Source organism: Ptychodera flava, chromosome 8, assembly GCF_041260155.1.
Source record: "Ptychodera flava strain L36383 chromosome 8, AS_Pfla_20210202, whole genome shotgun sequence".
Lineage (NCBI taxonomy): Eukaryota > Metazoa > Hemichordata > Enteropneusta > Ptychoderidae > Ptychodera > Ptychodera flava.
In genome coordinates, this window is record NC_091935.1 from 20,527,378 (window position 1) to 20,538,291 (window position 10,914).

General features: G+C 37.6%; 1 protein-coding gene across 1 annotated transcript; it reads right to left on the minus strand.

The window, feature by feature from the left end:
- Positions 1 to 4,059: 4,059 nt before the first annotated feature.
- On the minus strand, positions 4,060 to 10,714 carry LOC139138761 (uncharacterized). The gene is made up of 9 exons (XM_070707271.1): positions 10,590 to 10,714; positions 10,037 to 10,185; positions 9,435 to 9,526; positions 7,745 to 8,860; positions 7,347 to 7,531; positions 6,616 to 6,760; positions 5,946 to 6,062; positions 5,504 to 5,617; positions 4,060 to 4,738 (listed from the first exon to the last, which is right to left on the minus strand). The coding sequence occupies exons 1-9, from the start codon at positions 10,619 to 10,621 to the stop codon at positions 4,673 to 4,675; spliced, it is 2,016 nt and encodes a 671-aa protein (XP_070563372.1). The 5' UTR covers positions 10,622 to 10,714; the 3' UTR covers positions 4,060 to 4,672.
- Between the last annotated feature and the right edge of the window lie 200 nt (positions 10,715 to 10,914).

Below are 10,914 nucleotides of genomic sequence, written 5' to 3' on the forward strand. Positions count from 1 at the left end.
TTACAACATCACATGCATTGTGACAAGAGCAAGGTCGCAGGGAAAATCTCATCCTCAGTTCATTAAAAGAAGTATAAGAAGTATGTGCTCCTGTTGAATGTTTGCGATTCGTAGCCAACAGTTGATAAGTTTTTGAGCAATGCATGTAACTTTGACAAGTCACTCTGTATAAGGGTCAAAGTATGCCTTGAATGTTTTTTTTGGTTCGCATCTGATTCGCACAAAACCGTTCTTTCTTCCGCTTTGACGTCGGAGTCTAATTGCACCCTGCCTGCCTGTATTGTAGGAAATCACAACCTAATATATGTAATTTAGTGGAGAACGGACCAGCTTATTGGCAAATCATAGAAAATACATTAAAATGAACAACCTTTATGTATATTTAAATATGACATACTTCCATAGACGCTATTGCAATTACATGGTCGTACACAGTCTAAGCCAAGAGCCTTTGAAATTAAGCCACTCCATACATAAAGACAACCAATGAATAAAGGAAACATTTGGACAACAACATGCAGCCGCGTGGACAGTTTTGATAAAAGAACTATAAAGTTTCTTGTTCAACCATCTTAAAGAACATGATTAAAAGTGTTGACCTTATGTACACGTATTCCATTACTTATACGAAACTCTAGCATGAGGGTGCTTATTCAAAGTGGACCGAAATGACGCATCGTATGGTCGTAAAAAGTAGAGGAGAGCGGTTTCCTAAACATTACCTGCCATTCAGAAGGGTAAACGCCGAATCCGAATGAATCATGGTACCAACAAAATTACGTACAGACACGCTCATTGAAATGCCGGAGCCACATGCAAAAAGACAAAAACCGTGGATACTGTGCATATCCAGAGTAGTCCAATGTAATGCATAGAGGTGAATGTTTCCAACTCTGACATCGTATGTTCTGTTTCCTTTGTATTATTACCGAATTTTGAAAATGGCAGGAAATAAAAATGACTATTAAAATTTGACTTGCCAAATGTTTCACAAAGGAATGGTTTCCTAATAAAGTAAGAGCCCATCTCCCTTCAGGGGGTAGAATTCAGAGAAAACCAGGAGAGAATATGAAGATATGTTGAGGTCAACAAATTTCAAGAGTTACAGCTAGTGGGGCTTTAAACATTCAGTAAAATATTTTACGATCTATACCAAAAAATTAAGTCAAATTTGTTTCATGTGATGGAAAGAGTTCATAGAGTTTAATTTTGATCTGATGGGATTAAACCTTATACCTAGTAAAAGTATTTTGTTGTCGAATAATCCAACTATCTATTTTTTAGAATTCTGTGTACCAATACAATTTATTGTTTAGCTCCTTCAAATAGGATTAAAAGCCTGGCAACTTCTCCACATAGCCCATGTATGCATTACCAGTGTTCGTATTGCTGTAATCTGTATTAACATCTAGACTTTAACAATAATGTCGATAACAACCCGCTACAGAAATCTGAGAAATAATTAAGAGCCAAAAAAGAAACTGCAGTTAACTTGTTTTACAGGGTATAAAATGCACAGGCTCAGCGGCCAAAGCACCTAAGATAGCCTCTAAACACTTGTTGAAAGAGCTATTTAAATCACTCTAAAATACTTCAAAATCTATTTGTGTAATATAATGTAAAGTGAATTCGGATACATACAAGTACGTTTGAAGGCTTGTAAAGCGACCAAATTAAAGGACCACGGACTGATATGGACAATATTTGATGTAATGGTGGAAGTTGGGCGATATAGATAGTTGTACATGTAAAAGCAGGTATGGTGGAGAGGTAAGTAGGTAGATGGAGGCAGCTTTAGTATAGCCTGTTGTTTAACGATATAAAGCGCCGTGTCGATATTTACAATGTTTACAATGTGATAATTATATATATTTGCAAAGGGAAAAATGTTTGAAAGTCGAGGCGCAGAGATGTAAAGGCTATACTCTAGCTATTACGGTAATAGAGAATAAATGCTATCAATGTCCATAGCGTGCAGGATTAAAATCCGTATGTTCAACTTTTAGAGAGTGGGGAGACAGACAGACAGACAGACACACAGACAGACAGGTAGGTAGATAGACAAATAGATAGATAGATAGATAGATAGATAGATAGATAGATAGATAGATAGATAGATAGATAGATAGATAGACAAATAGATAGATAGATAGATAGATAGATAGATAGATAGATAGATAGATAGATAGATAGATAGATAGATAGATAGATAGATAGATAGATAGATAGATAGATAGATACTTTATTCTCTGCCCATCATAGAGTGTAACAAAAAAAACCTGCGCGTTAGCCCCATGCTCGGGAAAGCGCAAACCAAACTGGTTCAATTCCTGAACAAAAGAATGTATGAGGCCGAGAAATTCAGTTCGTAAAGAGATCACGTGATTGTGGTATAAAAAATCCATATGTACACACCTGTACTGAATTAACTGTATTTCCATGCGTGTTTCTGTACGCTTTTTGTTAGTACACAGTCCTTCTATCCAGAGGGACTGTGGTTAGTACTATCATTCATTCGGAGACCAGGGTTAACACATTGAACGACAGGTAATGTTCAGGGAACCACTCACCTGTACTTTTCATAATCATAGTATGCGTCATTTCAGTTAAATTTCAATAAGTACTGTGCTACAGTTTCGTACAAGCAATGACATGAATATAAATAAGGTCAAAATTTGAATATCGTGTTCGTTAAGATATTTTAAACGAGCAACGATATCATTCTTTTGTCAAGACTGACCACTGTGGCCCTATGTTGTCGTCCAAATTTTTCTCTCGTTAATCGGTTTTCATTTATATACGAACTGGCTTAATTTCAAAGGCGCTTGGCTCATACTGTGCACTACCAAGTAAATGCATTAGCGTCTATGGAAGTCTGTCATATTTAAGGTGGAGCTGCATATTACAACACAGTTTTTTTCAAAGCAATTTTTCTCATCAAAGATGATAAGGAAACCCCCTCTTTTTAGAAAGCAGAGACTCTAAAGTTTAGTATGATAGCAGAAGTTAACTCGAAGAATGAAGTGCGTGTGTATTTGGGGTAAAAATCCTCAATTTTGGTATTAATGAGAAAACTTAATTTAAGTCAAAAACATGATATTATTGATACTATATTCTAAAATGTAATATTTAATTTTTCATTTTCTATCGGATTCCTCATTCTAGTATGGCATGGGTTGAAAGACTGAAGCTCAAAAAAGTGATTAAAATCATGATAAGCAAAATTAAAATGCCCATTATTCAAAAGGTAAGAAATTTATTGCCAAACAAAATAGTCAATTTGTTATATATCTTTGAAAGAACATAATGTGAAAATTTCAGAAAATTTGACACAGCCAGTGTGGAGTAAAATTCTTTGGAAATCTTGAAATTGGGGGAAAAAGAAGCCTGGAAATCGGGTGATTTGCATACATTTGCATAAATTAACACTTCTTTATCACGCAACATACGAGTGCTTGACAAGCTAAAAGGTGAAGCCAAACAAAATTATAATCTTTGGTTAATAATTAATTAAAATTGAACGAATATTTGCAAAAAAAGTTTTTTTTTGAGCAAATAAGCTATGTTGGGTGCAGCGCTCCCTTAAATACACCTGAAGATTGTTCGTGCTTTTTTTTGTATTTTCTATGATTTGCAATTAAGCTGGTCAGTGTTGCACTGGATTACATATTAGGCCGTGATTTTTTACGAAACAGGTTAGCAGGGTGCAATTAGACCCCCTCGTCAAAACGGACAAAATTGTGCGAATCAGATGCGAGGAATTCAAACATTCAAGGTATACTTTGACCCTTATACAGAGCGACTTGTCAAAATTACATGTATCGCTCAAAACTTATCAATTGTTGACTACGAATCGCAAAAAGTCAACAGGAGCACATACTTCATATATTTAGTAAATGCGGATGGGATTTTCGCTACGACTTTGCTCTTGTCACAACGCATGTGATATTGTTATGTTTAATATTCACACCCAATCACTAAACAGACAAGGTTCCTCATCTTGAGAACGACTAAAAGGGTGGAAGTACAAAGGGACAATTTGTGACAAAGTAAAAATGAATTAAGCAACATGTCATCCATTTTGCTTTTCAGATGCACTTTATTATGACGAAGCAGATAATCAAAAGCAGTCAACAACACAGTGTCAAAACAATGTAAGTTATTTTTGATAACAAGGCCTGTCAGTAGAAATACAATTTTCAAGTGAAGTCTGCTCTTATGGTATTTTAATACGTTGGAATGCTTCTCGTAGCGGATCAATATATTTGTGATAACCATGAACCAAGTTCTTGAAGAAGACATTTTTACATTTACTAGAACATTTAACTAAAAGGATAGACTTAAGTGACTTAAAAGTATACCTCAGCAAATGGCAAAGCTTTCCAAAATCACTATTTAATGATGATCACAATTTGCTGAACCAAATTTTTGTTTATAAATATAAGTACGTAAAATGCTTTTGAAAGGAAATTTACTAGAAATTCCTTAATTTTAAAGTTCTTATCGTAAAATCTAAACAAGTGTCAAAAAAATCTTCTCGAATCGAAGAACAGTTTGTGGCTGATTATGAGTGACGTCATTTCGCAATATTAAGAAAGAAGATATTTGCATGTTAATTATTATCAAAAGGCGAGAGCATAAAATTCTGCGTCGGTCCGAAGTGTGTAGTCTACTAAACGTTACTTTCTTCCAAGGAGTTCTCCCTGCCATCTGAAGCGCCCCATGCAATTCTTGACGTCTGTAGGGAAGGAATAATAATGGCTGTGAGACGCATATATTACTATTTATCTACCCTGTTCCAAACTAGCAGCTGCAACATTTCCATCTACTGTAGTGTTATTATATAAATTCTATCATCATTACCGTCATGTATAATCGTGGATTGACAATTACTTTTCTATTTTTTACCTTCTTCATTCATTGGCCTCGCTGTATTGAGGCACCGTGATAGGAGATTCTGCTGAATGTGTCGATGTTTGTGGATCAAGAGAAACAACGCTAATCAATAGATGCAACAAGGTGCAGAAAAACGCAGGCCAAGCCGCTCAAATACAAGTCGTTCAAGTCTACACCGGTTAAGTATAATATCATGCAATATATCATACCACATATCATATCGCATTATATCATATCTCATTGCATTATTTAACTTTACATCACCACATCACATCACATCACAACATGATTAAACGTAATAGGACGAGAAACGATGTTTTGATGAGGCATGGCATGTGATCAGGTATATCACTGCGATAATTTGTTATGAATGTTCATAGTAAAAATGTCATTTACAGATTGCCATTTAAGTGAGCTATTTGACTGAAATAGCGAGTTATCTGGTTCTAGATGTTTCCATAAGACATCTAATAATGAGCTATCACCTAAGTACTCGAGTCTTGAAAATTTAAATGAACACAAAGAGAGAGTTCGTTGCCAAATGGACAGAGACCACATATTTTTGTCTTTTTCGTTGACGAAACCTTAGCTCAAACTTATAACATACCGGTCGGGAGAGACTAACTAATGATCCCATTGGTTGCTCCTGTAGGGGTATCGCTGGCAATGCCTCGTCCGGAGTATCGCCCATCAGTTCATCAGCAGTCGGAAGAGGGCTTACCTGAATTCAAAAAGATGAATGGACATTTTGAAACCGTTTTCTCCTAAACCGATATATTTTGCTAGGTTCTAAGATCACTCTTCTACTTTAATATAGGCATAAGGCGTTGCTCTGTTTACTGAATTGGAGTCTCTCACCTTCCTCATCAAATAATTTGTATGCTTAATACAAGACGTATATTTGGCGTCCAATCAATTTTTCAAGACGAAGTCTGCCAAGCCCACAGTAGAGAAGTTTTAACCTTGACTTGGTACATGGAAGCGAAATCAACGTTTTTTTCTGTGCCCCACCCCCAACCTCAATGAAAATAGCATTAACAAAAGAGTACCGTTATGAAACGACCAGCGCTTGATGTTGGTCTTCCATCATCTGTTGACATATCATCTTCTGTTCCAAGGTCTTCAATGACAGTCATTCCAGAAGATGATGATACTGGTCGAGTAACCTGCCACACAGAATAAATGGGAATTGTCGTGAGATTGATCATAATCAACTCACAAAATATGTACGTCAATTAAAAGCCGTTCAGTTCATTGTTAGGGAAACCCCTTTGAATGACAACTAAAGTTGCTTTGGGAACTTTTTGTTATTTTTATGATTCGATGTGATTTTTTATTTTATTCGTTACTGATAGTGCCGTAGTTTTTCCTAAGACATAGAGTCAGTAGTCCAGCACGTACTGTGAAAAGAACATTTTTGTGAGTGTCGACGACAAGAATGACGTAAGTAAATGTACGTCTTCCTTGCAAAAAACTACGGAGTGTTTATCGAAGTGATCGCTATTATAACGACGCGATCGAACGAGCACATGCCATTAAAACGTCCAAATCCTCAAGGTGCGCAAAGGATTCGTCTGTCCAACCTGTGTTTTTCGCTCGTTTAGAATTATTCTTAGCAAAACCGAATTCTTCTGTACGAACAAGTCCAGAAAACTTGTGGCAAGTATGACTACAGTGTTTGTCTATAATATTCATTATGAAGGAATGTACTGATGTTACCTGTCTAGGATTGTCAGTCACGTGTTTGACACTAGATTGCTGCACGATGTCTTCCACTGTTGGATCTGTGTGTGTGTCATGAGTTGATTCCATGGGATGTACTGCGTTACTTCGTCGACTAAACGAGAGAAATGACCACTTGAATCTAAAAAAGGACCTTTCACAAATGAGACACGATGGGCACGCAGTTGAATGTCAGGAATTCCATGCACAGAAGCTTCAATTTATCTAATTTTGCACTCATAAACTTCAAATTATCCAATTTTGAACACTGTAATCAAAATTTTGGCCAAAATGTAAAAAAAAAAAAAAAATCACAAACTAAATGAAAAAATTTCACGGGAGACTGTTACTTCATGTGTGAAACTTGAGCAAGACTTTTTATTCTTCACTTTTTTCTCATCAGGAAATATCAATCTATAAATCAGATTCCTATGAAATCTTGAAAAGGCAGAAGGAATACTTTCATTAAGGTGAATTAAAATAAGTAAGGGATACTTTCATGCGGATAAATTAGCAATTGCTACGCTCGCTTGATTTTAAAGAGGAAAGATGTCATATTCAAATGCCAAAACTTATTTAATGTAATCCACCTTTTTTGATTACGCATTTCAGTAACCATACAACTGAACTACAAGGCTGATGTCAAAAAACGCATTGAGAAATGCTTCAACAAAGAATGTTTTCTTTCAATAATGAAAAATTCCAGAAAGCACGTAGATCCGACTTACGTTGCCCCAGTTTTCTTCCCTCCGTTCTTGCGTTTGTAAAAATAAAACGCAATCAGTATTGGTATGGTGACTGAGAGTGTGACTAAAACCAGCAAGAGAATTATGACCCAGCCATGGCTGGGTATCTCCTCAATGAATCCGCAGGGCCAGTCTTGGTTCTCGCATTGGCAAAGGTATCCATCCGCCTGAAATGGTGAAAAGTGGTGACTGATTCAGAAAATGCGAGTTACGAAGAGTGGGTCGGACAGCAAATATCGAAATGGCGAACCCAACCGCCGACTGAAAAAAAATGAATTATCGGATATTGAGTGTTCTGTTTGTAACACACGTCATACGATGCAGGGTTTATGCATGCAAGTGTACAAAGTGTTTCTGAGGGTATAAAAGTACGAAGTTACCTGATTAAAGCATGTGTAATTACTTGGACAGGGATTTGATTCACATTCATTCACTTCAAGTTCACAGTAAAGTCCTTCAAAACCATGCTGACACACACAGCCATACCCATCGAAACCGTTACTTCGTCGCTCACTTGTACAATCTAGGTCATCTTCGGGGCCAACACAGGTGCCATTGTTGACACACCTGTTTTCAAGCACATAAATGTTCACCCTCAGAACCCTTGAGACACTGCCCTCTTGGTCGATGACGTAGATTTGCAATGCGTCCTCGCCGAAGAACTTTTCATCGGGAAGGTATCTGACGCGAGAGACAACCCAGGCGAGTCGGTCAATATCGTGGGGAGTGTGTAGATCACAAGGAAAGGGAATTAATGGTGTACCATTCGATTCAAGAGATGCCGACAATCCCGCGTTTTCGCTTTGCGAAGCATGGCAGTTCAGAGGTATGAAAGTGAACTCTTGCAATTGGTCGTCTCTGTCAATGACACCATGCTTCGGATAATCGTCGTCATAAACCAGTGTAAGGTTGTCGTATATGTCTACATCGTATCCGCCGATCTGAGCCATGAAGTCAACGTATGCTGCGTTGTGTTGGTTCCGTTCCTCCACGGTGACTATTACAGAGTACAAGTCATCATTTACGATATTGAACCCGTCAACAGCGAAGAAAATGTCGGGGTTATCATTGACTGGGGCGACGTAGAATGTTACCGTGTCATGTATCGCTATTGGTTGTACTGGGTCATTTCTGAGTTCTTCAACAATGATGTCGGCTGTATCGGTACCGAAGCAGTCCAGACACGGTCGATAGGTAAACTGTCCATCCGGATGGAGCGTAACATTTCCCCAGGTCTCATCTAAAGTGTTCGGGTCTAAACTGAACCATACGTCATCGCCGTCAGGATCGTATGCAGTCAGCGCGTATGACAAAGTACCCGAGTCTTCTTGCATCACGAAGGAAGTTAATGACGTCATCACAGGTGGATTGTTGACAAAATCTTCGCTTACTACGGCAGGTATGAATAGATTTGGACCGGCAAACATGTCAGTTGATTTATCTCTCTTTGTGATGCTAACATCAGATTCTTCGTCCTCTGTTGTAGTTGAACACACCTGTTCGATGTAATAAACGAAAAAAGCACGCCAAGTACCAAATTATATCACGAACGTTGGGCACGCATTTTCGTAACACGATAAAGAATGCATGTATAAGTGTATACATACATACATACATACATACATACATACATACATACATACATACATACATACATACATACATACATACATACATACATACATACATACGTAATATATACATCCGCACATCCATCCATCCATCCATCCGTCCGTCAATCCGTCCGTCCGTCCGTACCGTATGTACGTACGTAGGCATGCACGTACGTACGTACGTACGTACATACATACATCATACATACATACATACATACATACATACATACATACATACATACATACATACATACATACATACATACATACATACATACATACATACATACATACATACATACACACACACACACACGTACGTACGTACGTACGTTACGTACATACATACATACATACATACATACAGACAGACAGACAGACAGACAGACAGACAGACAGTAAAGACTTACAGAAGTCCTGACAGAAAGACAAACAAAAATGCCGAGAGACAGACCTTCACAGTAAGTGTGCAGTTATCTTGGTCATAATGATACTCGTCCATCGTGTCTTCACAGGTATGACTTGCATCGTGCCATTGTTTTGTTGCTGAAATACACGAAATGTCAAAATTATCGAACACTTGTCATACTGTTGTTACCTTGTGTCGATCTGATAACTTCAATATTAATGAAATCAACATTTTTTCTAATATCTTACTCATTCTATTTTCGTGGAATAACAATTAGGGCTGTGCACAATTTTGGAAAAGAGAAAAAAATTGATTAAATTAATATTTTCTACATTAGATGGAGACGATAAGTTTTCGATTTTCAGACAGATAGGTAAAAATTTCCATTATTCCCTAAGCTTCAAAATAAGTCCCCACTGGTGGTAGACAGAGACAGTATGCTAAAAGTTTGAGGATCTAAATATCGGTCCCAGAGCAAATTTTAAATTCAGTAATGGAAACGTGGCAAAGTGGTTTTGTCCACTGTTTATGCGCTGTGGGTCTGCTAGCTTTATATAAATACACTGATATGTCAATGAATCAATCATCAGTTTAAAATTTGTAAAGAACAAACAGAAAGAAAATCAACAAACAACAGTGAAACAAACCCGGATCCCAGAAAATCAGTCGGGGCCTGGTATCACAGTCGGCATACGAGCCATAGGAGACAGTCATGGATACTGGGTCGTCCAGCGGTGCGTTGTCACTGTCGCTGGCTATGGAGGCATAGAACGCCGGTCCTAACATCTCAATTATTCTATAAATACCGAAAATAACGTATATTTAAAGACTAGCGAATTTTACTTCAAGCATTATATATAGGTTCCCGCTGGAAGAGTAGCATTATCAACTTCATAAAATGTCTCAGCTAACACCATATTCCCTGGCCAAGGCTAGATCCGGGCCAGATGGCGTAGACCAGCAAAAATGACAGGCTTGCCTGGTAGACTGTCTAGGACAAAAGGGGATCAGTCTGAGGGATAACCTCTTGACCTCTATGACAGGTGGCGCTATTTGAACGTTTGCAGTCAGACAAAATTATTTACTTTGCAATTCCCTTTTCACGACTGTCACCGGCCTAAAGTGTAAATTGCACGGTGATGTCTGAAATATAGAGGATTTCAGAAATGCGTCTTGTTTCACGAAAACATCGAATCTTACCTGTCTTTCAAAAATCTGCTGGTTTGATTCATCGTGGACTCCGGATCGACAATAAACGGTGAAAATGTGAACGACGCATCTGAAGTATATCTTTGCTTCAAGTCGTCCTCGCTCAGAATACCCGCAATAATGGCTTGATCTTCATGTATTGCTGAAAAGCACAATAATCATTATATGAAAGAACTTTATTGTCTAGTTATAGTCGGAGAGTTTTGAGGGATTAATCAATAATTCTGAGCACAGAATCCGTTTTGCGATTTTAATAAACATAATATTACCCAAAAGGAAGGATGGTTTTTACCAGTTACCCTGCCAAAGTTGAGAA